Below are 27722 nucleotides of genomic sequence, written 5' to 3'. Positions count from 1 at the left end.
TCTCCTTGAGGCAGGTTCCTTCTACCATAACAGTTACAATTTCCTTTTAGATAAAATTTTTACTATTTGTTGGCCTTTCTTTTTTATACCTTCTACCCTGATGATCCTTTTAGTGACTGTTTTAATCAATTCTTCTTCTCTAAACATATGTCTCAGCCAGTTAAGCATTCATATTCTGAAGTTTTTTCTACCCATTATTTATTAATTTTTCATTTTGCTTTTATTATTAATCTTCTCCAGGCCCACATTTCAAATACCATGCAACCTTTTCTTTTCTTAAGTGCCCATATTTCACATGCATAAATGACATTTTTGTCAAAAATGTTACTGTTTTATAAAATTTGAAATTATTATGGATAAATATACAAAGTCTGCTTCTCATAAATTCAAAATTTACAACAATTTATTTTTAATGTAATTATAGAATTAAATACCAGCTGAAGATGTGGGATTCTGCGAAGATCAATTGTTGGATTAATGTGGTAAGTTTAACTTATCTATTTACTGTGTTTTGGTGGTTTAAATTTCATATAATATTAAACATATAATCTTAATTTTGTATTAAAACTATTTTAATTTCTTTAAGGCATGATTTTTCTGCATTTCCCTTTTCATTATTCTAAGAATTAAGCCATCTAATATTTTTTGCAGTACCTATGAAAGTGATTGTCATTCATACAATCATTTTATCATGACACAGCAAAATGGAAAAAACTAGTCTTAATAATAATAGTAATAATAATAACAACAACAATCGTATTTAAGAATAAGCTTATATTTATGAATAGTTCTATTTAAGAATTACTGGTCATGCTTATAACCAATAGAAAACAAATAATTATTTAAGTGAACTAACCAAGCATTCTTGAAGCCATACATCTAGCTAAAACAGCATTTTTTTCTCGTATTGCAATTGGAGTTGTTTCATAACCACCAATGAAATGTTTAATCTCACAGTTTGGTGTGAGTCCAACTGTTTCTAAAGTATGAAATGTTCTATTACGATTTCTAACTTTTTGATCCTGAAAAATAAATTAAAATTTGTAATTTGTCATAAACATAACCTTTTATTAAGAAATTTAAGAATGATATTTTAACATTTTTTCAAGGTATAGCTAAAATTATTACACTTACCCTGGCAGTGGTTTTTGCATGAATAAGTAAAGATGGATCATATGGTATTTTAAATGGCTGCATGGCTAGACATAACCATGTACTAACAAATGGACAAGATGCCATTAATAAATTATCCAGTTTACTATTAACAACCAGATTATTCCATACCTGAAAAAAACAAAATAAATAAACAGACTGAGAATAATTAATATAAAAATAAATTAGTAATTTTAATAAAGCTTTATTTTTTAGTAGCTAAATCTTTCATAATAAAACTACGGAAAAGCCTAAGAACTTAGCAGTAACCCACTTCAAATAAAACCATAAAATAAATAACCTAGCAAATTACATCCTAGTAGTAGAATATAATTATCTGCAGAACTAATTTTAAGGTGGTAAAATTAGTTCTGTAGATAATACTTTAATGGTTAAGTAAGTTTAGTACTTTACTGGTTAATATTATTATTATTACTTTCTCTTTTTTCATATTGTGCTTCAGCTTCATTAAAATGTATGATTAAAATATATTTAAAAAGAAATAAAATACAGAAAGGTTTGCTTACCACTGATATAAGAAACTGATATGCGAGGGCTATTTTTTAAGTAAGGTCTGTGTTTTTAATAAAACAAAACTACTAAAGATTGTCAAAAAACGTTTTTTATTTCACTCAATCTTTACACTTTACATTACCTTTCTACATAGTTACCTCGTTTGTTTAAACATTTATCATAGCATTTTACTAAATTGTTTATGCCCATGTCATCACAACCTGTGAAGACAACCATTTTTCAACGGTTGTTTTCACTTCTTCACCGGTGTCACCGCTGACTGCCGAGAAACTCCTTCAGGTAGCAGAAAAGGTAATAACTCTTTAACACAAGATCCGGGCTGTTCGGTGGGTAATCTATTTGATCCCATCCAAAAGATCTGATTAACTCTAGAGTTTGTGCAGTAGAATGTGACATGCATTATCAGGCAACAACAAAACTCCAGATGACAGTAGGCCACTTTGCTTTTTATGTATGGCATGCCAAAGCTTTGTCAATGTCTCACAATACACAGCTAAGTTTATTGTTGTCCTTTGGGCGTAAAATCAAATAACAGGGCACCTAGTCTATCCCAAAACACTGTTGCCATAATCTTGCGTGTTGACATTGTCTGTTTAGCTTTCACTTTGACTGGAGATGTTGTGTTGCCATTCCACTGACTGCCACTTTGATGCTGGAGTGATGTGAGAAACCCATGGCGCGTCTCCTATGACAATGTGGTTCAAAAGTTCAACTCTTTCCTCACTGTACTGGATCAAAAGTGTTAAAGCACTATCTATTCACCTTTTTTTGGTGTTCTTCAGAGAGCAGCCTGGGAACCAATCATGAGCACAGTTTTTTGAACTGCAAGATTTCAATAATAATATAGCACTGACATTGAAACTTTTGAGAATGTCAGCGACAAAGACGAAATTGTGAATCGCTTCATGAATTTTTGTCAACTTCATGCACCAAATTGGGCTGATCGCAGTTCATCATGGACATTATTCCACCCATCCTTGAACAGTTTTACCCATTTATGCACTTTGATGTAGCTCATGTATAGATATGTGAGGCCCATAAGCCTCACATATTTGGTGATGAATGTCTGCTACTGAAAGGGGCTGCAAGCCACTTAATTATTTGAAATATTTTAACTTTACAACACAACCATACACAGTGATGCTATAACTGCAAATGGCATCTGCATTTCCACAAGGTATGCTGAGAGCCTGGTGCATGCGCTTTTCAACAGTCATGCAAAATTTACATAGCTACAGCTGATCAGACTTTACTTAAAAAATAGTCCTCGTACATCTTAATTTCTAAAAAATATGTTTTTAATAAAACACATACAAGGTGAGCAACTTAAAACGAAATGGCTACAGATTAAAAGAGTTGCAACATATAATATTTTATAAATGAAATAACAAAAATAAAATTGTAAAATCAATTAAATTCTGTATTTACATTAACAAAAGTTAGATATACATCTTATTTTTACAAAGGATATTTGAAGCGAGTGCCCTAAACAGTAATGTACTTTTGTGAAAAAATGATCATATTGAGAATCATCAGACACAAAACTTTGTCAATGGCATCGACTTCTTGCTGAATGTTCCATCTTCAGTTCATTGACAGTACGAGGATCTTTCATAAACTCAATACTTCAAATAGCCCCGAAGGAAAAAAATCGCAACTACATATATATGAGGAACAAAGATGCCATGCTTATGACAGTTTGTTCTTTTGTAAAAACTGTAGAAATGCATGCTAGTGAATTAAAATGCCCAGGTAAATGAAATCATGCTTTGTCTGATGTGAAATATAGCATCAGGTTTATCTGTTTATCAATAATGTTTTTGAGAAGCTAGTTCCATTAATTAAGACATTTTGGTTTGTATGTTTTCTTTAGTTGTTGACAGTTGATACAAGATAAGTCCACCGGGCTGATCTAGTGGTTAACTCATCATCACAAATCAGCTGATTTCGAAGTCGAGGGTTCTAAGATTCAAATTCTAGTAAAGGCAGTTAATTTAATACGGATTTGAACACTAGATCGAGGATACTGGTGTTCTTTGGTGGTTGGGTTTCAATTAACCACACATCTCAGGAATGGTTGACCTGAGACTATACAAGACTTCACTTCATTTACATTCATACATATCATCCTCTATAGCAATACCTTATGGTGGTTCTGGAGGCTAAATAGAAAGAGTTGATAAAAGATGTATTTTCAAATTTAAATCATGAATAATTACAGCAAGATGTGTATTTTACACCAGTCTGTTGTGAAAAGTTGTATACAGATTTTTTCATACAGGCAAAAACTCCTTTGAATTCATCCGTAGTCCTAACGGAAGGAAGCACATTTTATTTGAAACCAAACATCTTGTATGCTTAAGTGCTTAATATAAAAAAAGAGAAAGTAATAAGTATAGCTTTAAAGAGAATAGCTCTCAGAATAATTAGAAGCTCTAATCTTTTGTGTTGATCTGAGGTAAAGATGAGGTTAACAAAATATTCATCAAAACTGTTACAGAATTATATGATAAAATCTAACTCTTCAATAACTACAACTAATTAATTCAATAAAATCTCAAAACTGTTTCTCTAAGTTGTTTGTACTTACTAAAATACCTGCACTACAATTTTGCAAATTAGTAAAATGTTTCCATCCATGGTTAGCAATAGTTCTATTAAATACACAGTTAATTAATAAGATCCAGTTCTTAAAAAGTTTTACATATTCGTACACCCATTAAACTAAATTATGTACTTTTAGCATAATAAATATACAGGCAAGCATAAAAGAAAGTGATTTTTACAAATTAACCAAATTTTAATGAAAGTACTGCAATGAATGTGAACAGAGAACAGTTATGAAATTTCATCACTTTTTATAGCTAACATCTGTAATGCTGGCTACAGGAAAAATATAATTTATGAAATTAAAGGGGAGTTTTTACTGTAAATTTATAATTGTTCAGGCTACATTATAAACACACTGCGCCATTGATGGTAACATTACAAATAACTCTTTTATAATTTCACTATTGTATAACTTAAACCACTAAAAAAGTAAATAAATTTATTGATAAATTAGATTACTAACTTTTTCCACGAGATCCAAATTTGGTTCTATAAGTGCTCTTTGATAAATATAACGTAAAGCTTCTTGTAAAATATTATAATCCCATAACAATGCAGTACCTTTAGATGACGTTAATGTTAATAATGTTTGAAGTGTTGCACGACGGACAGATGAAGCATTATGCATTAGAAACGGCCACAGTCTTGATACGACTAGTTGATCTGGACTAAAATAAAATTAAAAAAAAAAAAAAACATTATTTATAAAAAAAAAATCAATCAAAATAATAAAAAATTACAGAGTGTGTGAAATCAATCAATGCAAAGAGGTCTAAGACGATACAGAATAACAAAAAATATTAGTTAAATTATAAAGAAGTGGTTCAGGATAGTGATAAATAAACAAATAAGTATAAAATCAATAAAAATTGAAAGATAATTTTAATTACAATTCACAATTACCATAAAAAAGAAGTCCCTCAAAAACATATACAATTTATATTATTAAAAAACAGAAATATACTGCCTGCAAATGAAATATTTTTATTTATTTTCTTAAGAAAATGTCAAGAACATTATATCGTATTTGTAAGTTACACAATTTTTAACTTAAAATATCTAACTTCATAAAATTTATATCTTCTGATTTTATTTTTGTTTTCTAGCAATATCATCCTTATACAAACTATTCAGTCTCTAAAACTTCAGTCTGGTAAAACTATCTAAATCTTCAAAGGTGTTTAAAGTCCTTGGTTGGTAGATCTATTCTTTCATCCAAGTTCTCTCATTGATTGATTATCTAGATAGGTATCATGGGAATTTGGTATTTTTCCAAATTTAATAGTTTTCAGCAGTATCCATGTGCAATAATGACATAATCAATTTTGCCCCTGTTATCCCAATGCCATTTTATTGTCAATTCATATTATTTGTGTCTAAATTGTTAATAATATAAGGAAGAACATTTCCTTAAACCACAAGGCTGTGCCACACCTGGAATGCTCAGGATCTAGCAACTTAGAAATTGAAGGGTGTAAAGTACAGTAAAATTCCAGATTAATAAAAAAATTCCTATTTATCTTTAAAATTAAAAACATTGGATACAGTTACACTGATGCATGTGTGCTGCTGAATTTATTAGTGGCTTTATTAATGAGCATGCAGTTGATTCTCTCAATAATTTACTAAAATAACCAAAAAATAGTTTAGCAAAGTATCTTTTTATGAGAAATACACACTCTTACAATTTATTGTTACTTACAATAATATCAAATGAAATAGAATGTTGTTACACTACTGTGTACTGAATAATTGATTTTATACAATTTTATGTATAAAATCTTTTAATTCCTAAGAGTGCTGTGTAAATTAAAATGAAAAAATAAATATATATTATCAGAATCAAAATATAATTATGAAATTACCTGATCATATCTTTAGTTGCAGGTATATTGAGTAATGCAGCTAGTAAACCCATAAAACTATTGCAAGCAGCAGCTAATTCATCCTGGTCAGCTAAAAGATCCCATAAACATTTAACAATAACTGGTATTTCATGAGGTAATTTAGAGACTAGCGTTGACGCCACTGGAATTAAAGAAGATGCAGCAACTGCACCCACATCATCTACTTCATCACTCAAACCAGTTAGAGCCGATGGAAATGCTATCGGCAACAGTGTTTCCATGAGATCCTAAAAAAATAAATACTTAAACATTTTTCTCTAAGTACAACAAAGTATGAATTATGCATGAATAGTATTATAACTTTTTAGTTTTTTAATTATACATTAAGTTTTTCAAATTTTATCTACTCTTTTATTGAACATACAAAACTAGGATTATGCTTTGTAGATAATACTATTCATAAGTATTTTAAGAAAAAAATAACAATAGCAATGTTCTGGCACTCTGTAACATCTTGTTATAGAATGGATGTTATATTTTCTGAAAACAACTAATCTATTTCTCTATAAATAAATGTTCCACTGTTACAGTATGAGAAATGGAGCCATAGCGAGAATTAATAAATAAGTTTTACTTTCATTTTTGTTAAAGCAGACCAATAATAAAGCAATCACCAATTTGTATTAAATATAGTCCTATCAAGTACAGGCTTACAGAAAAAATATTCTGTACAAGTATCAAGCCTCTACTGTATGTTTTATGAGTATACGATGGAATGATTATAATTATTTTAAATTACTTTACGTACTTAAAAATAGCACAATTCCCTGAAACATAAGTAAATGGTAAAAAAAGGCCAGCAATTTTAGCTTCCAAGCATTTCATCTTTGGCAAACTATTACTTTGGATGAATTTTATTAATAAATCCCCTTAGTTTAAATAACTTATGGATTAGCTTCGGCATGCTTTCAATTAATTTTATTATGTATGCTTATGTATGCTCCTATCGCCCACTGATTTTCTTATAAAGAATGTTAACTGATGATGACTTTACATAATCAGAAGCTTGTTTTTTAATGAGACCACAAATTTTGATGGTTTAAGATCGTCAGATCACAGGCAACAAATGATATCAACAAAATGAAGGTAAAAAAAAATTAACTTCAAACAAAAATATAATTTTTTTTTAATAATTCTTAACATTGTAATTCGATAACGTAGCAAAAGCAGTGATAATTTAAAATTACCTCTACTAAAATTTTCGATATAAGTATATCTTTTAATTTCTACTTCAGAGCACAAAGCTTACAGAAAGAAGTTAATCTAATAAAGCAAAACTTTATTAAAAAATAAAGTTAAAAAAAGTGTTGAAGAGATCTTAATAGAAAACAGCAAAACATTACATTTTAAGTGTTAAAAACATACAACCAATGAAATATACTAAAAAACAATTTTTTACTGAATAAAATTAAGGGAAAACAACTCTAAAACTTTTATAGAACAAAAAGATATAATGTAAAAAAAAGGTATTTATAGTTAAGCACAAGCTTAAGTAAAATAAAAGAGAAACGGAAATGGTAGATCGTAACATTACAGGTGGGGAGGATCTAAGTGGGGTGGAATGAAGGGTCCCGTCTTGAAAATCATGATTTATTTACGGATATTCATTATTTAAATATTTAAAAATTTACATGAAAAGTAAAATGAGAATGAATATGCATCTTTAATCGTTAATATAAAATGAGTTTTACTAAAACGTTTTTAATAAAATGTTTAAAAAAAAGGTTTATTTTATTTATATTATAAATAATAAACATCTTTAAATCATAATAATTTATACTATAACAGACCTGCAAAAAATAAATTTTATCGGTCACTTAATTACTTAGTGAAGATGATGTAATGCATTGTTTCCCACAGGTAGGATGTGTTTCACACATCTACTTGTTGCTTTACAATGTCACATTCTTTCAATAAATATGATAAAAAGCTTCTAAGGTATAACTACTTAGTTCCTTTCTCTTTCTGAGTAATGATGATTATGGCTAGACTGTGATGATGGAAAAATGGTGATGACTGTAGGGCTGAACATCATTTAGATTTCAGTGACTTGATGTACTGATATGCAACAGTGTGTTCAGCTGTGAAAAGCCACCAGGCTTCATTCTGTACTATCCTTAGCAAGCCTAGAGTAGGTGTTCATTATTCTTGATAATTTCTGTAAAGTTTTTGGGAGTAACTTTGGTCTGGAAAGATCTACAACCATTATGGTTATGGCATCTAACATATTATTATATAATACACAGTAAATTTTTTCATTTATTTAATTTTTAAAATATGAACAAATTTTATATTTAAAAGCACTTAAATTACAGTGGCAATAATTTTTTTTTAATATTAACATCCTGCAACTATTGCATTAAGAAAAATATTAAAATCAAATTGTTTTTAAATGCAAAATGCAGTTTAGCAATGTAATGGAAATATGAGTCATGAATACTAACAGATTAATAAATCTGTTGAATTATTAATCTGTTTGTACAAACAATTGTATGACAGTTTGTATAAACAATTCTCTTTCAAAGAACAGTTTGTTTTTGTTTGGCAGAAACAGAAACGCCCACCTTCGTTGGAAATATAAATTAGGGTCTAACATCGAAGTATTATATGGAACAATATGACGTTATCCAATGTCTTGTTGTTTCTTAAGACTGTGCTCTGCATTCAAATATTTAATGTTTTAATGTGTTTAAGATTTTTACTATTTTGCTTGTAATATTGTGCTTTTTGATTTTATTTTTTATATTTCTGTTATTTATTTAATATATCTGTGATATTTACTGTTTGTTATTACATAACTAGTTTGTATATTATAGAAATGTAGCTTCTAGGTGCTAATAATGAATCTTTGTTGTGTGCCCCAAAAAAAATCTATAGATGGCCTTGACTTTAATGTAATTTAAGTAAGTCTGTTGAGACTCGCCTGTCGCTCTTTACAGAATTTCCATAGGAATTCATTTCCAACAGGACTCAATGATTTAGCACCTGAATTGTAGAGCACCTGATTTAGAGAATTGCATTAATGTTCCCATACTGAGAACACAAAGACTAAATTTTATAAATCCAAATTCTATAAATCTACTTTGGAACTTGTGTGATGCAGTTCATAGTTCTATCTCATAAAAAAAAAAAAAAACAAAAAACAATGATTCCTTATTTACCAAATGATGAGTTCAGGAACTACATTGGTATCTAATATAAGAATTTCTCTATTGTATAAGTTCAATAATAGCTAATGCCAAGATTGTGCATAACTTCATACATCTTCAGAACTGTTAAGTAGTTTCATATGAAGTATTGTGGCTTTTGTGGGAGACCATTAACAGAAGTTTTGGTTATTAAGTGTTGATAAATGAAAATGTGCTTCTCACTTGTCAAGGTGTTAGGTGTCAGTTTTTGGTTTTCACTAATCAACTGTAAAAAAATTCCACGGAAATTTGCAGTTTTTGTAGTTTTGTTCCCAAAATGTATTAATATCTTGAATTTTATAGGGACAGAATAAGTCCTTATGTAAAATATGCCAAATTTTATTAACCAGCTCAGCTAGAGTACAGCATAGGCATAAAAACTACAGGTTTCTGACTAGCACTGCATACATTTTATGGAAACATTACCTGACTCCATACATTTTATTAAAAATGTTATAAAGTTTTCACTTAAATACCAGAGTGATTCATGATCAACGCCCAGAAAAAATTACTGAAGATTAATTAATGAAAATTTGGATATATGTTCTTCTTATGGTGTAAGTGCAAACTAAGAAAGGATTTTTTGAAATTTAGAGTTTAAAGGGTTAGAATGGAGTAATAATGAAATTTACTCTTTTTTTGGTAACAAATGAAGTTATCAACCTGATTCTTGGAGTAAGAGAAGTTTCTTAGTTTGGCTGAAGAAAGGTAAAACAAATGTTGAATAATGTTTGCAAATTTTCCCCATTTCCAAGTATTATATTTACTTGATTTGAGCTTGCAAATACTCTTCAGATAAATATCTAAAAAAACATTTTTGGGTATTGAATTTTAATTTGTTATGAATTAAAAAATAAATTGTTTTTTTTTTTTTTAGATTTTTGTCATTTTATGCTACCACCATTAATCAATCATGAGATTTGGTAACATTGTGATGGTACTTCATGTTTGCAATTCTGATTATGTATTTCATGAGCAAAGCTGTAATGGGAAATCTAAAAACCAATTAGTGGTTCTTGTACAGATCAAACTGTAGCTCTGAAGAAATTACAATACAGTTGATATTTTTTTATAAACTGAAGAGGCTTTAATTTTTATTTATCATTAACATTCTCACAAGCATGAGTTTAATGAACACTGGGGGTGTCCATTCCAGATGGGAAGGGTGTTTGGACTTGGCTGGCTAAACACCCCTGAGCGTCACGGGAAATGCCAACAACCATATAGTACAGGTGAAGCCGCAACTGGGTTGCTAGTTATAAACATAAAATTATTTTACATCAAACTGAAAAAAAAAATTGTAACTGCAAACATATTTTAATACACTTCCATACCTGTCGTACAGCAAGTAGATATTTAAGTCCAAGAAGTCCACCATGTCTTGCTTCCCATTCTGTATGTTTTAGTAATTGCATTAATACATTTAGCACTTTTTCTACACCATCTCTACTCATCAGATGTACAACTGAACCTGTTAAGTGCACACATACATGAAAGTAAAAAAACTGGATTTTTAAATTAGATATCTAGGAGATGTAATTTAATTCATAAATTGGTGGAAAATCTTTTTTTATTGCATCATCTGATCTTTTGGAATTTATTCTATTCAGTTTTCTCTTTACAACTTCACACACTTACACAATCATCTGTTTGATTTAAATTTTACTAGAAAGCAGTTTTTCAAAAGCCTCAAATGTTTATTATTAGTATGAAATTTTAGTAATTGAGCAAAAATCACCTCCTTTTCAAAGCTTTCTTTAGCTGTAGAAAAAGGGGAAATTTCATGACATTAAGGCCAACTTTAAAGGAGGAATTGGCAAATTTTTTGAGGAATTTTTGAGAAGGTTTTGTATCTTCATATTATTAATAGACTGAATTTTAGAAAGTTGTTGAAGGATAAACAATGTGGTTTTCACCCAGGCAGGGGCATGAAAGATACTATTATCAACATTGTTTCTTCCAGTGACTATGTCTCAGGTATCTTTTTGGACATATCAGGGGCTTTTAATAATTAGTGGTGACCCTCTTTCCTATTTCAGCTGCAGAAACATGATTGTATGCAGAATAAGCTGAATGTGTTATATAGTTATTTTAGCAATCAGGACGTTATCTCATAAGTAGGAAAAACACTATCTAAAGGTTGTCTGCAGGGTGGTGTTTTAGGACCTCTGCTCTGGGTTGTTGAATTCAATTCTTTGATGCGGTTGAGCCTACCAAGTGGATGCAATATCATTGCATATGTGGATGATGGGCTTTCGCTGGTTAAAGGAGATTTGAGGTACGAGATTGAATTTAGGGAAGCCCAGGCTTGCAAGATACTCCTGTTATGGAGTTTGCAACATAAGATGCAGTTTAGTCCAGAGAAAATAACGATGATGTTGCTGAAGGGCAGGCTAACTGTTATACAACAATCTCTTGTATCAGTTGCATGAGATCGAATTAGGTATGTCCTGCTGCTGAAGTATTTAGATGTTATCCTTGATGAGAATTTTCTATTCAAGGAGCACTTTCAATGTGCTGCCAAAAAAGTTTGTTCTGCTTTCTTCAGTGTTCGGAGAGCATTCATCCCGATTGGGAGCTTATTTTAGAACCATTCGTGTTCTATATAAGAGTGTATGCAAAGCTATAATGCTGTATGCACTTGTTTGGGATCATTGAATGAGCTACAAATGTTATAGGAATATTTTGTTGACAGCCCAGTGTTCTCTTATTGCTATCTGTGATTGGTACCTCTACAAGACTGTTTCTCGAGAGACAGTCCTTGTTATTTCTATTGATATCGTTGCAACTGAGCACCAATTATGTTATGATGGCAAGAAGGTAGGACAACTTACCCTGGGCGCATAAAAGAAATAGACGACCAAGGTTTCCATTTATGGTAGGTCAGGTGGACTGAATTGTCCAATGACCATTACATGTATGGTATTTTTCCTGATGTGAAAAGTATGCAGATAGTTAGGTGAATTTCCTCCAATCAGCATTTTACAGTTTCTTTCTAAACATGGTGCTTTTCGAGATAGGTAGGCCAGATCTGGTTTGATTGATTCAAGCTTGTGTCCGGAGTGAAATGTCACTGATGATGTGCACCATGACTTATACGTCTGCCCCAGGTATAAAGCTGAACATACAAAAGTAGCTAGAGAGCTTGCGAGGATCAATTCTGGTTTTGATCTGCAAGAACACTGGAAAACCAAAATTGATGGAATATAATTGCTGGCTTCCTTAGATTCTTAGCCCTGAGGAGGATGGCTAAGAAGGTATGATGCTATTATAAATGTATAGATAGAATAGCAACCTGGGAGGCTGGCTGCCTGAGAACTTACTTTGTCAATGCAGGTGTTTTGGCATCAAGCCCCAGTTAGCTGAGATATTCACTGTTAGGATGAGAATAGATTTGCAGAGTACTCTGTGATGGAGCTGCGATATGGGAGGGTGTAGGCATTAATCTCGCTCCCAAAAGTGTACCAGAGCAGAGATAGGCTATGTTTTATTAGATCATTAAATTTGTGAATCTGTTTCTTGATTTTTAAGTAAATCAAGAGGACTTAAGAGTAATTGTAGGACAAAATTATTGTTGTTTCCATCAATACTTGTTTTGTTGATATGGGGATAATATTTTTGGTGTTAGACTCAATCAAGTCTCAAGAGTGCACTCTAATTGAAGTTAGATATAGGAAACATTATAGTGTAAAACATTTGGTGTTAGAGGAAAGTGCAGGGATCAGACTTCCGTGAATTGGTTAATTTGATAGTTGAGGGTTATAAGTTATGGTAGCTGGTTGAGGTTGCAAGAGGCTATATGAAGGCAGTAGTAAGTTGTGTAAAAACAACAATTGAAATGTTTGCCAAGACATTTGCATCAGTGGTATCATGACAGAGGCCAAAATGATGACTGTGTTATCAGGTTTAGGTCTAAAAGATGACCTCCAGAAAATCCCATCAGGGCTAGGAATGGTGAGGGTGATGTGGCGACTGGGATCAACACAAGTCTTCCCCTTTGGGGGTCAATTGCTAAAAATCTATTTAGGAAGAAAAAAGAGAAGACAAATAATATTATAAATATTATACAAGAATTTTTCCTCAATTAAAAATTTCCTTCAAGTAAATTAAATAAGAAGTCACTGCCTCAGATTTTGGATTCCCTGAAATAAGCCAAAGTTTGGTTTTTTATTCTATAATATGACAAACAAAATTTTTATTACCACAAGTTTAGTAATAAAATACAGTATGTAGAAAGTGGCATCTGATCATCTGAAGCAAGAGACTATTGCATGCATGATTTTAATTACAAAAAAAAAAATGCAAGAAGAAAAACCATACAACTAACAGCACAATTCTTTAGCCAGCAAATGAGTATAAGTTGGCTTCACAAATATTAAATCTATTTAATTCTGTTTCATTATTTAATTTTTAAATGGCTTGTAACCAGTGTAACTTATAGGCCATTGAATATGAGTTTCATCAAAATGAAAATAAATAAATTTAAAAAAAAGTTAGTGAAATCGATAATCAAATTTATTAATTTAATATAAAATATGCGTATCATTTCTTTTGATTTTTTCAGTGCTTTTGAACAATATCGCTAAATAATTATCAGAAACTAAATTTATATTTGCTTACAACATTTACATTACCTATTAATGGTTATTGATTATTACACTTATCTTCAAATGTATTTTAATTATAAAATATTTTTATGACAATTTTTAATAATTTTATTCAATCTTTCATAAAAATAATTTTTTATGCATGTTTTCTATTTTAATCACAGCTTTCAATATTTCACTTTGTGGGTTTGAAACAATTTTGGTTTTTGGGCAGAAAATGGCATCAACTGTCTGCCATTATGTATCAATATCATGTATTGATATATGTATTATGTATCATGTATCAATTGTTATATACTAAGAGTTTTAATGTAATTAAAACAAATTGTTTGATAACTATTTCATGAAAATTGTGATGCTGATTGGTACCAATTAACAACTGTAGTATAGATTATTTTCCTTTTAACACATTTGGTTACAGATAATAGATAGATAAAGATTTATTAAAGCTTATTTTAAACTTCCCAACTGAGTTTTATTTACTGACCTAAAACTTGAGAGCACGTTTCTCTGACTGGAGCAACAACTTGGTCAGAAACAAAATCACCAAATCTATCCAATGCAAGAACACAAACTAATCTTAGAGATACATCTTCTAACCATAGCTGATGCAACTCCTCCATCTAAAAAATTAGTGATGCATTAATAAACTGACAATATTTTTAACCAGAACTAAAATCATAAAAAAAATTATTTGATAAATAACTGATGATAATGATATCAAATTTTTAAAGATGTGAACAGTGTTTGGCATAATTCTTACATTTATTTCAAGAAAGATTATCAAAAAAGACTAATTCCAAGAAAGAAGGGCTATGCTTAAAGGTAGTAAAATAAATGTATAAATATAAGATGTCAAAAAATGGCACACAAATTAAAATTTAAAACTAAATCTGCATTTTTATTGATAAAACAGTTATCATCAATCAGGTATTTTACCTCTTACCAGTTTTTAATGAGATAACTCATCATTAACTACCCTGATAAAAATTGTCCTTGACAAAATAATTCATCATCCACTTTTTTGCTGAAAAGTGTCTCTGAAGAAATATTTTATCATTATGAATTGAGCCATTTTATTCTGTTTTTTGACGAGTTACTGCAATGTGTGTGGGTCTAGTTCCATTTTTACGCTAATTTAACAGTGACGTGCTAGTAGCATATTGGCTCTCTATTCTATATGTCTTGTTTCATAACAAGCTGTTATTGAACAGTAGTCATCATGCATTTGTTTTCGTTGTTTTGATCATTCCTTAAGTTACATATGTGTTAGTTTTATTATTTCTTTGTGTAATTTATTGTTTCTATAATTTTATTATTATTTTTGTGTAATTTTCAGTCATATTTTTATCTCTAACCGTTTGTGTCTGTGGATGTGACATATGTAAATATGAAATAACAGAGTTACTGACTGTGTGAGTAAACAATCTTGAATTTTTTATATGATTAAATGATCTTTGTGTTACTACTTGAATTAATTACTAATGTTTTACAATGCTATTGAAATGAAAATAAGGTATTGTTAAGTGATGTTTATTAGTAAAAAATGGCCTATTCATCACATGTAAATGATAATGATATAAATGAACTTTTAAATATTATTTTTTACATTGCATGAGTAAAAGTAAATAAATAGGTCCTTAAATTAGTTTTTTTTGTCATATTTCATTGCATAAATAAAAAATGTGTAAAAAACATGGGCAAAATAACAAAGATTTAGTGAAAACAAAAGGGTATAATAATATGATTTTCTGTTAAAATAAAGAACCATTAAGGGGTTAATGGATAACTGTGAAATTGAAACAAAAATTAGTCAGTAGACATAAGCAGTATTATTTAGATAAAATAGTAGAGATGTCCAATATTTCCAATAAAGCTTCAGAATATTCAGGTACACCTTACAAAATTACTTTATCTTTAATTATAAAAATCAAATCTCATTAATAAAAAAAAAATATTGTTCTGTTTCTGTAATTTATTAAAGAAAACAAATGATGGAGTTTTACCTGTATTCTGGAGGTATGTAGAACTAAAATCCATTAACTTACTACAAGTGGTAAAATAAAACTTAAGCATTATCCTTGTTTACTATTACTATTGTTTATTTTGTTTATTGTTTTGTTGGCTATCTGTCAAATATTTTTAATTTTTTTTTTTTAATATTTAGTATTTTTGTGAATCAAACTTAATTTACAAAGTGATATTTCTGACAATGAAAGTAATATTTTTACTGAAGAAATAAAATATAGTGTAATAATTTATGCATTTACAAAAACATCCAAGAACATAAAAATTGGACATTCAATATGGTAAATAATTTTTTATATAAAATTAATAATAATTTTATGAAAATAAGTAATATTTGTTTGAGCTTTCTAACAATATCAAAAATCATGTAAATGATTAAGTAATCATTTGTTCGATATTAGCCCCCCAATACATTTGAATGAATACATACTTCACACTTATGGACATACTTACTACATTTATTAATTATAAATGTTTATTTATCTCCTTAACTTATCATTTGAAAATATTTCATTATTTATAATTTTTGTCTCATTTTTCTACAATAATTTTACTTGTAACTTGCTTGTATTTATTTTAATAAAAAAATAATTTAAATTCTTATTATCTCCAGTCAGAAAGGTTTAGGTGACAATCTAAATGACACAAAAATCCTAAATAATAAAAAAAATTACATAGATATAAAATTCAACCTGCTGGGCTGGTCTAGTGGTTAGGTTGTTGCAAATTAGTTGTTTAACAGCTAATTTTCAAAGTTGAAAGTTCAACTCAAATCCCAGTAAAAGTTAGTTGCTTTTATATGGATTTGAATACTAGAGTGTGGATACTGGTGTTCTTTGGTGGTTGGGGTTCAATTAAACACACATCTCAGGAATAGTTGATCTGAGTGTATAAGACCACGCCTCATTTACATTTCATACATATCATCCTCATCTCAATGGGCCATTTGGGGGTTCCTTACTGTTCATTAGTTGAACAGATTGCAGCATACACATTAGGAAAAAGAAATATAAATTCAAGTAACTTAATATGTTATAATAAAATATCATAATAATAACAAATAGAATATTACCTGACTGGAAGGCATATCAGCAGATTTCCCAGTACCACGGCCATGAATTTTCAACAACTCTCTTAAAGCAGTACCTGCGCCATGTCTTACTTCCCACACAGGACTAAAAAGTGATGCACACAAGGAATCAGCAAATCCTTCAAGTGGCCAGTCTATTGCCTATTCATAAATAAAAAAAAGTTTAGTGATGAAATTAAAGTTTTTTTTTAACTATCAATACTTCAAAATCAGAAATATCAACGATGATATGTTCACAATTGATTTGTAAATAGTTAATGAGAATAAACTTACATCAGGACCCCAAGAACCAGTTAAATCAGGTACAGGTAAATTTTCAGCATTTCCAGTAACTTCTATGTCTTCCATTTTAATATCCTCTTCTTTTTTAAATTTCTTTTTATCAGGTTCTTCTTCTTCTTGATTATCTCTTGATCTTTGCTTTAATAATGCTTGTCTTGCTTTTCTTCTTTCTCTATTAATTTCACGTGAACTTAGACCACAATGATTATTTGCATTAACAACTTCAGACACATTTAGCTGAAAAAAGAAAAATCAAGTAATAAGTTAATAAAAAGCAATTATTTTTTTCCTTAGTTGTTTTCTTTATTTCAATTCAATTTCACACTTTTAAAAACAATTAAAAGTAACATAACAGCTAATGTACTATGCTTTACTTATAACAAAACTAGTTTAAGATTTAAAAATTAAAAAAGCCCTAATAAACTAGTTTTAAACAAAGGTGGACAGCAAATGAATATCAAAAATCTGTTGCTTAGATTCACAACCCGCTATCCTCTTAGCCAACTAGCTATCCTGAAGATATTGAAATTTTGTTGATGGAAGTAAAAGAAGATCAAGTGAGTGAAAATATGTTTTATATATTATTGGCTGTACATGGGTTGTCTGTAAAGTTTTGAGCCTACATAGAAAGACATATTTTTTCTGTCAAATATAGTTTTATTTTTTAACTTTTTAACAAATCCTCCTTTCAGCCTATACACTTTTTCCAGCAATGCTCTAACCTCTTTAACCCTTCCAAACAGTGGCTGACGTCTTGGACATTGTTTACGGGGATGCTAATCCCATCATTTGCCACCGTGAAAAGATGGGCAGCTGAATTTAAACATGTTCATACCAGCTTGGTTAATGATAAGCATTCGGGATGGCCAAAAACTGGAACCACCACTGATATCATCAAAAAAGTTCTCCAAATTGTACTGGACAACCAATGAATTAAGGATAGAGAGATAGCAGAGACTATGGGCATATAGAAAGAAAGTGTTTGTCATATATTAAATGAAGCATTAGATGTGCATCAGCTATCTGCATGTTGGGTGCCGGGTTTGCTCGCTTTGGACTAAAAACGCATTTGAATGAACGATTCCAAGGCCCTGCTGGAGCAGTTTAAGCAAAACGAGACAGATTTTTTGCATTGATTCACAAATGTAGATGAAACATAGACCCACCACTACACTCCTGAGACAAAACAACCTGCTCCGAAAAAGGCAAAGACGGTTCAATTGGTCAGGAAGGTGATGGCAACTGTTTTTTGGGATAGTAATGGAATTTTGTTTATCGATTATCTTGAAAAAGGTAAAACAATAATAATGGGACAAAGTTATGCAACATTTCTTGACAAACTGAAGGCAGAAGTTGCAAAAAAAGAATAACGTTTGAAGAAGAAAGTGCCTTTCCATCAGGACAATGCGTTTGACAATCGCCATGACTAAAATTCATGAATTACACTTTGAATTAGTTGACTATCACCATATTCACCTGATCTGGCCCAAAGTGACTTTTTCTTGTTTTCTAGCCTTAAAGTTTTGCTTGGAGGAAAGAGATTGTGGTCTTTTTTTGCAATTTCTGCCATCAGCTTGTCAAGTATTGATGCGTAATACTGTCCCATTATTGTTTTACCTTTTTCAAGATAATCGATAAACAAAATTCCATTACTATCCCAAAAAACAGTTGCCATTACCTACCCAGCCGATTGAACCGTCTTTGCCTTTTTCGGAGCAGGTTCAGCAGGTTGTTTTGTCTCAGGAGTGTAGTAGTGGGTCTATGTTTCATCTACATTTGTGAATCAATGCAAAAAATCTGACTTGTTTTGCAAGTAAACCCGGCACCCAACATGCAGATAACTGATGCACATCTAATTCTTCAGTTAATATATGACAAACACGTTCTTTCAATATGCCCATAGTCTCTGCTATCTCTCTATCCTTAATCCATCGGTTGTCCAGTACCATTTGGTGAACGTTTTTAACGATATTGGTGGTGGTTTCAGTTTTTAGCCGTCCTGAATGCTCATCATCAACCAAGCTGGTATGAACATGTTTAAATTCAGCTGCCCATCTTTTCATAGTGGCAAATGATGGGACAGCGTCCAATTCGATTTTCATTTGCATAGGCATATTGCCTTTCAAATGCAAGTATTTAATGAAGCCACGATATTCAATTTTTCCATTTTTACAAAAACACTCACAATGACTTATTAAAATGATTATCAAACAACAAATGAGTGTCAAAAATGGCTGTACCTTTCAATGCATGCACGAATACATTTTCTAACTTTTGTTGACCAGTGCTGCCATCTTCATGTTGAGGCTCAAAACTTTTCAGCCAACCCTAATAAATATACATTACTAACCAATCTTAAGCAATTTCTACAACTACTTTTTCTATCTCAAGAACACTAGCATTAGTAGTGTAACTTACTATAAATTAACTACCACTCACATCATGTATCACATCAATGTCAGAGTTTGCTGACATTCACTGGCAATGTCTATTTTTTAAACAAATAAATAAATTTGAGGATAGATGTTGAAGATTAACTTAATTTGACAAAAAATGGGCAGAGAACATACTTAAAAAAATTATTACTGTTTAGTATAGAATTTGGAGGAATGGAAAAAGCAGTTTTCATTCATTTCAGTAGATTCCAAGGAAAAAGCTTGAATTTTGATCTCTGAGCTCCACTGAACTGACTAGCAACAGTCTCAAATTATAGATTAACTATCTAATCAGAAATGATTTCTCACAAAATCAATTTAAAAAAACTTGTATATGTACCTTGTTATTTAAAGGAAATGGTGTGGTTGGTTTAATATCTAAATCATCGGTAGTTAATAAATCCTTATTACTAAGTATAGGTTCATTGCCTGATAGGCCAAGTATAGATTCACTTCCAACCAGTCCAATTCGTGAATTTAATTGTTGACACTGTCTAGCTAGTCTCTCTTTATTATCACCATCTGCAGAAAAATAAAAAAATTAATTTGATGATCAATAAATATGATAACAAAATCAATCATATAATTTAAAAAATAAACTGAATTGTTCTCAGCAGTACAAGTCAACAGGACTTGTTCTATCAATGAAAACATTAATTCTATACTGTGAACAACATAATATCACATAGTCTTCACAGATTCATCCACTTTCTTAATGTGAATTAAAAAAAATTAATACATAGTTTGTTTTAAAAGAGAGCTCATTTCTAAACCATTGAAGCTAGCAAATATAAAAAAAAAAACATGCGAGAATATTTCTTCTATATAGTAATTTTTTGTGTTGAGACCAAGTTCTACATGGGCTCAAAGATAATCTCAAACTATGCAGTAATTATTTCTCTTTTGTGAATTGATATCATGAATACATGATAGCTAATGAAGTATTCATATAGCATGCTGTAATATATGTCTGTTCAGAAAATAACCGAACATTTTTAATTACAAGCCAACAAAATTAAGTGATGTGTGGTTGGCAGCATTGTGTTTCACATAACCTGCTCTGTAACCACATGTTCTTCTAATACTTAGTTTTCGTGTTACTATTATTTGAGTGCAACATGTTTAAGTGTTAGTAGTGATTTTTGTAATTTGTGGTTTTCAGGAGCAATGATGAAACGTAAAATTTTGCATGAAACTGGGGAAAACTTTCACAGAAATGTTTCAACTTTTGAAATAAGCTTACGAAGATAATGCTCTGGGTCGTATGCAATATTATGAATGATTTTAATGATTTAAAGGTGGTAGTCAATCGACTAAAGATGACCCTTGACCAGGAAGGCCTTTGACTTCAACTGATGACATCTGCATTCAGAAAATCAAAGATCTGGTGCATGCAAGCATGCAAATCACCAATTGATTGTCAGAGAACTTGCAGAAGAGGTTAGCATCTCAACTGGATCATGTAATGACATTTTGACTGAAAAACTGAACATACATCGAGTTGCAGCCATGTTTGTTCCTCATTTGATGATGAAGAGCAGAAAAAATACTGAGTGGATGTTTATCAGCAACTTCTTGAACAAGCCAATGATGATAAAAAATTTATGCAAAGGATCATAATGGAATTTATGCAATTTTAATGGAATTGTGCATCTTGAATTCTTGCCGCAAGGTGAAATAGTGAACCGTGCGTGCTATCAAGGTGTTTTACAACGGTTACATGAAAAAATCTGCAAAAACAGACTAGAATTGCAGCAAGACAACTCATGGTTCCTTCACCATAAAAATAGTCCACACCCTCAGCTTTGTCAATTTGTTAGTTTTCTACCCAAAAATCAGATGACTGTCCTCCCTCAGCCTTCCTACTTGCCAGACCTGTCTCCAGGAAATTTTTTCTTAATTCTGAAATTAAAATCAGTGATGACAGGATGCTGTTTTCTATTGATGACATTAAAGCAAATTCATCATGGACCTTAAAGGTCATTTCAACTGAAGGTATTCAGGACTGCTTTGCGAAGTAGAAGTAGTAGTTAGAAGTTGCTATCCAGGAGTACTTTGAAGAGAACAAGGACCAATAATCTGTAAAATTAATAATAAAGATTAAAGAAATAAAGTTCAGTTATTTTCTGAACAGACTTTGTATGCTTGCCTTCAATGAAATAATATTACTGAGTTAGGACATGCAGAAAAATTTTCAGTTTTATACTACAAAAAAAATCATTTTATATTAAATTTAGTATCAACAAATATGATTAAGAAAATCATGCATAAGCATTCTTATCTAACAAGGGGTGTACATAAACAACTATAGTAGGATTATTTAAATTACATTTGAACTTTGTTTTTATTACTTATGTAAACAAATATTCCACATAGAAAAACTAAAATTGTATTTTTTTATTTTTATTTCCTAATGTGTAAGTTACAATCTGTTCTACTAGTGAAAAATAAGCAATCCCCCAACAGCCCAATGACATGAGGATGATATGTATAATATCTAGATGAGGTGTTGTCTTATACAGATTTAAGCCGAGCATTCCTGAGACATGTGGTTGATTGAACCCCAACCACTACACCAGTATACATTGTCTAGTATTCAAATCCATATAAAAGCAACTAACTTTTACTAGGATTTGAACCTTGGAACCTCCAACTTGGAAAATAAGCTGTTAAACAATTGATTTGCGATGACAAGTTAACCACTAGATCAGCTCGATGGGCTTGAAATCTTATTAAAGCCTGAATCAGTTGATATATGCATATATGATAATTTTTCATCAGGTGAAGGAACAGAAATAGTAAGGTATTCACATTTTGTGAAGAGTAAACTCTTCTATTCAGAGTTTTAAAACTTGTATGCATTTTAAATTTATAAAACAAGGTACTGGAAAAGATATTGACAACCACTAAATTGAAAAATATAACTTATGTAACTATAATTTAGAATGTGTACTAAATTAAACTTTGTATTAACAATACTAGAAAGATTAACATAAGTATATAAAAACTTCTCATATAACTTATAAGATATATTATTAATTATGAATAAATTCTTAAAAGGCAAAGTTATAACATAAGTCAGGTGTAATTTTTATAGATTCACGAAGTTAATAAATTGGTTATTCACATATTTTAGATATTCAAAAGTTCTTGTAAATAATTTTTTTTTTAAAGGGGTCAGGAAACATTTTTATCTTGCATAATAAAATGTTCACAGAAATTTCATCCTCATTTCCTTTTAATTAGCCTTTTTCATTTTAAAGGTTTTTTTTGAAAGTAATTTGTGTGCCAGATGTGTAAATATGAAACTGGAATTTACCCATAGATGGCCCTAGCTGTCAATGTAGTTACCGTCAAACCGCATCATTGGCGCTATTTTCTTTCTTTGACACCTGACAAAGATTTTCAACTCACAACAATACTAGTTTCATACAACAGCATAGTTTTAATTAGTGTTGAACATGTCGAGTTTTGTACCTACAGCATTGATTTTCTGTTATCATTTAAAGAAAACTGCTGCAGAATTGCATCGAATGCTTGTTGAAGCTTACAGTGAGCAGGTTCTTAGTAAATCACAATGCTCTGAGTAGTTTAAAAAAAAAATTAAAAAGTGGTGATTTTGACGTAAGAAATAAAGAAAGTGAAAGACCACCAAAAAGGTTTGAAAACAGCGAATTGCAAGCATTGTTGGATGAGGATGACACTCAAACATAACAACTCACGGATCAATTAAATGTAACACGAGAAGCCATCTCCATATGTTTAAAAGCCATGGGAAAGATTCAGAAGATGGGATAATGGGTTCCACATGAACTGAATGAAATACAGCCAAAAAAATGAAAAACCACTTGCAAAATGCTGCTTGTCAGGTACAAAAGAAACTCATTTCTCCATCGATTTGTGACCGGTAATGAAAAGTGGATATATTTTGATAATCGTAAGTGTAAAAGATCATGGATAACTCCAGGCAAACCATTAACATTGATTTCAAGGCCAAATTGCTCTATGTTTGGTGGTACAATGCTCTGTGTTTGGTAGTATCAAAAGGGTGTGATCTATTATGAACTACTAAAACCTGGTGAAACTGTTAATACTGAACAATACTGACAACAAATGATCGATTTGAATCAAGCATTGCATGAATAACGACCAGAATATCAAAAAAGGCAACATGAAGTGATTTTGTTTCATGATAATGCACCATCACTCACAGCAAAACTGATCAAGGAAATGATTGAAGGATTCAGTTGGGAAATATTTTTGCATGCAGCTTACTCAACAGACTTGGCTCTGTCTGACTAATATTTATTTGCATCGATGGGACATGCACTTGTTGAGCAGTGCTTAACTTCTTACGAAAATGGCTCGATGACTGGTTTGCCTCAAAAGAGCAACAATTTTTTTAGCGTAGCATTCATAAACTGTCAAGAGAAATGGACAAAATGTATAGCTAGTGATGGACAATATTTCAAATAAAATATTTTTATCATTTTCATACAATAAACGTGTATTTTCTATACAAAAATTCCGGTATCATATTTACACATCTAGTACAAGAGTCTATTCTTCATTCTGAATTTATAGATTTTAGTTAAAAGAATAAAAATGCACAGTTGCATATAATTTTCCGAGCCATGTCACTTTGCTAATAGTTTTGTTTAATCTGAGATTCTTATGCAATATAATAAAATAAAAAATACTCGACCTGCAGAATCAATATCAAAATCGTATTCTTTGCCTTCTGATCCCATAAGGTATGCACTATTTGATATTACATTCATTATATTAAATGTAGAAAACCGCAGTCGACCAGCATGCCACAATCCTTCTTTTTCTGAAAAGAAGAAACAAAACAATCTTTAATTAAACAAGCTCTATTTTTCCATTTTAATTGTTCTTAACAAAATAAGTTTCATATTACAAGGTTTATTCATGGACATCTGAAACAACAATAGACAACTCTTTACACAATCTAAGATGATAAAAAACAGCTGCACATTACGAATCTAAGTAAATATGATAGAGTGTGTTCAGCTGAAAGTAATTAATAATTACTTTTCCCTAGTTAGGCATGGAATTTGTCACACACTATAAATTTCTTAAATTCAAACTTATGTGATAAATTAATCATCTATAAGAAGAGAAAAATGCTTTAATCTTTAGCCTAAATCTTATAATAAATGTCAGAATGATTCCATAAATTCTACAGTTCACTAGAACAACCTAAAATATAAAATGGATTAGTTAATAAAAAAATTCAATTTTAGTATTTTCTTTTAATTCTCTATTATTCCTAAACTGAAGTGCACCTTTCTTGGGCAAGTGCCTTAGAAGTTGGGTTTGATGCCCTGGTTCCATTTATGGTATCATGCTGGTATGTTCTGGTAACTGGTATGACAACCAAATCGTTATTCAAGTTAGTAGAGTATTGAATGTATTTACAAACATGATCATTGGTATATTTCCTAACTGGAGATTGCATGAAAACTCAAACTAATAACTGAGTTATCTAATTCTTTAAGCCTGAGCTTCTATTCCTAATTTGTATATATGCATTAACTGAAAAAATTTGATTACAAAAAATTGATTCTTCAGAATTTAAATAATAAAAATAAATAAATAAATATATATAATTTTTCTTTACATAAATCTCACTTATTAAATTATTACCTTTAGGATAATCAAATTATCAAACTGTCAGAGACTTAGAACTTAATTTTGTGAAAAAGACTGTCATATTAAATTTTTTTTCAAAGAAAATGGAAAAGACTTTAATCTAAATAATCATTATCAAAGCCAAGAAAAATATTAATTAAAATGATACTATAGTAGATGATCATCCTAAAATAAAATCAAACCTCTAAATGAATGCACTGTATCTGAGGAGAATGGGATTCCAACTCACAATTCAATATCATATGTCTACTATACATGTAAGAAGAACTGTAAGGAATAATTAAAAATTTTGTTGGACTTCATTTCATTCATTATTTTTTTTATAACTATAATTTCAGTCCCACTCCTGTCTTTCCACTTTATTAGCAGAGGATGTTGTGGGATAAAAGTATACCTCTAGTAATAAAAATAAACAACTGAGGAAATAAATTGAGCAGAAATAAAAAAAAAAGTAGCTCTACTCTGAATTAAATTTTTTTTACACTTCTCAACAATCGCATCATCAGTTGCTCTATATAATTTTTCAAATCGTTGGTTCCAAATTACACATTAAAATTAAAAACCCTACACTATATATGAGATCTAAAATTGTTAAAAGATCCCTTTCAATTAAATCAAAACAGAAAAAACTAAAATTTTTTAAATTAAAAAATTTTAAATTGTAAATTAAAATTGAAACTGCATATATATAAAATATGAAGTTATTAATAAAATTAAATTAAAAGTTAAAATTAAAATCAATAAAAAAAAACAAAATAGAAATCCATGTAGACATTTACATGGATTTCTATTTTGCTTTTATTAATTTCAGAAAAAAAAAGTTATTCATGAAAAAAAAACAAAATTGCTGAATTCATGATAAACGTTCAAAAGTAAAGATGCATAAGCATGTTTCTTGAGCTATAAGAAATGCCAATGTTAGAATCATAACAGGTGATGAAATTTGAATTTCATCACCGGTTTAATCTTTAAACAGAATAATCATTGCATTAGAAACTCCTACATTCATCAAGATGAAAGAAGCTGTAGAAGGTCTGAAATTCAAACTTTCTATCTCAAAAATAGTGTGAATTTGTTCTTTTCAACATTAATAAAATCTTGATTTTTGTTCTGATGTTTGGAGATTTATTACAAAATGTGTAAAAAAAAACTTTGCTGCAACTGCAGTTTACTACTAATTTACAACATCCTATCCATTGGTTGTTCACACCATTAAGTTTCCTGATGGTGAATAATTTTATTCTTGCTTGTCATGCTCTTTTTTTACCAGACCTACTTACTGTGACTTTTACCTTTTTCACCATCATGAAATTGAAACTGAGTGGCCGTCATTTTGAAGCAGTTCCTATAATCCAAAACAAGTACTCAACGGCATTTCTACAGTACTTTTAAAATCTAGAAAAAAAGTTGGGATTACTGAATATATGTATATTTTTTATTAGAATATATTGAAATTATAAGTACAGAATGGTACTTGCAAAAGAGCTACTTTGAATTGTTCATTTGATAGTTTTAGTTGGTAAGATTGAGATCATTTTCTTCCCTAATTAGTACTGTTTAGTTACAGGGGTCTTGGTTGAGAGTGGATTTAAGTAAAAGTATTATATAAAAACAATAACCATTATTAAGTTGTGCAAGACCAAAATTTCATTGTCACTTCTAACTTTGGTATCATTCATATATTGAGCGATGAGGTATCACTTATTATAGCGTGAGTAAGTGGTACACTTCCATGCTATAAAGCACGAGTTGAAATTTGTAGTCTGTAGTATCAGTGCTGGATTAGAAGCATCCCAGGCATAATAAAAAATATCTGAAAACCAAAATCGTCAAGTGTTTTATTCCTGAAGAGTTCTAAGCATTCTGCATGGTAACATACTGTTATTAGGCTTCCTCATCACACAGTACAGAGTATGCAGATTCTCATTTTAGTTTTCATCTATTGTAAGATTTAGGTAGTCTGAAAATTTGTTATATAAAAGGTTTCTTCTGAAAAGTTTTAGCCAAAATATGACAAAACCAAAATTTTTTGAAATATATTTAGATTTTTGATGGAGCTGACTTTGATCTAAATTGTTATATTTCAAAAAGGAACTTTTTCTATTGGGCTGTAGTGGATCTTCCTCTTTTAAACCACCAATCATTACATAGTGAAAACTTCAGTGTGAAATGTCTTCATATGGATTATAGAACTTTTTTATTTTTTGGAAATG

At 30.2% G+C, this 27722-nt stretch overlaps 1 protein-coding gene and 1 long non-coding RNA gene across 6 annotated transcripts in view; one reads left to right on the top strand and one right to left on the bottom strand.

Annotated features, from left to right (window-relative positions):
* Window positions 1-27722, bottom strand: part of LOC142330599 (TATA-binding protein-associated factor 172-like) — a 143925-nt gene that overhangs the window by 47164 nt on the left and 69039 nt on the right. For all 5 annotated transcript variants that reach the window (XM_075375991.1, XM_075375994.1, XM_075375993.1 and 2 more), the window contains 10 exons: window positions 24539-24667; window positions 20174-20355; window positions 17390-17635; window positions 17099-17257; window positions 14486-14621; window positions 10726-10862; window positions 6162-6430; window positions 4760-4964; window positions 1135-1284; window positions 857-1022 (listed from right to left, as the gene is read on the bottom strand). In XM_075375991.1, the coding sequence (XP_075232106.1) occupies window positions 857-1022; window positions 1135-1284; window positions 4760-4964; window positions 6162-6430; window positions 10726-10862; window positions 14486-14621; window positions 17099-17257; window positions 17390-17635; window positions 20174-20355; window positions 24539-24667 (1779 nt within the window). The remainder of the gene's footprint in view (window positions 1-856; window positions 1023-1134; window positions 1285-4759; window positions 4965-6161; window positions 6431-10725; window positions 10863-14485; window positions 14622-17098; window positions 17258-17389; window positions 17636-20173; window positions 20356-24538; window positions 24668-27722) is intronic.
* Window positions 15689-25811, top strand: LOC142330600 (uncharacterized). The gene is made up of 2 exons (XR_012757817.1): window positions 15689-15889; window positions 25590-25811. It is a non-coding gene; the product is annotated as an uncharacterized LOC142330600 (long non-coding RNA).

The sequence above is a fragment of the Lycorma delicatula genome, chromosome 9 (genome assembly GCF_047948215.1).
Source record: "Lycorma delicatula isolate Av1 chromosome 9, ASM4794821v1, whole genome shotgun sequence".
Taxonomy (NCBI): Eukaryota; Metazoa; Arthropoda; class Insecta; order Hemiptera; family Fulgoridae; genus Lycorma; species Lycorma delicatula.
This window is presented reverse-complemented; position numbering and strand designations above follow the sequence as displayed.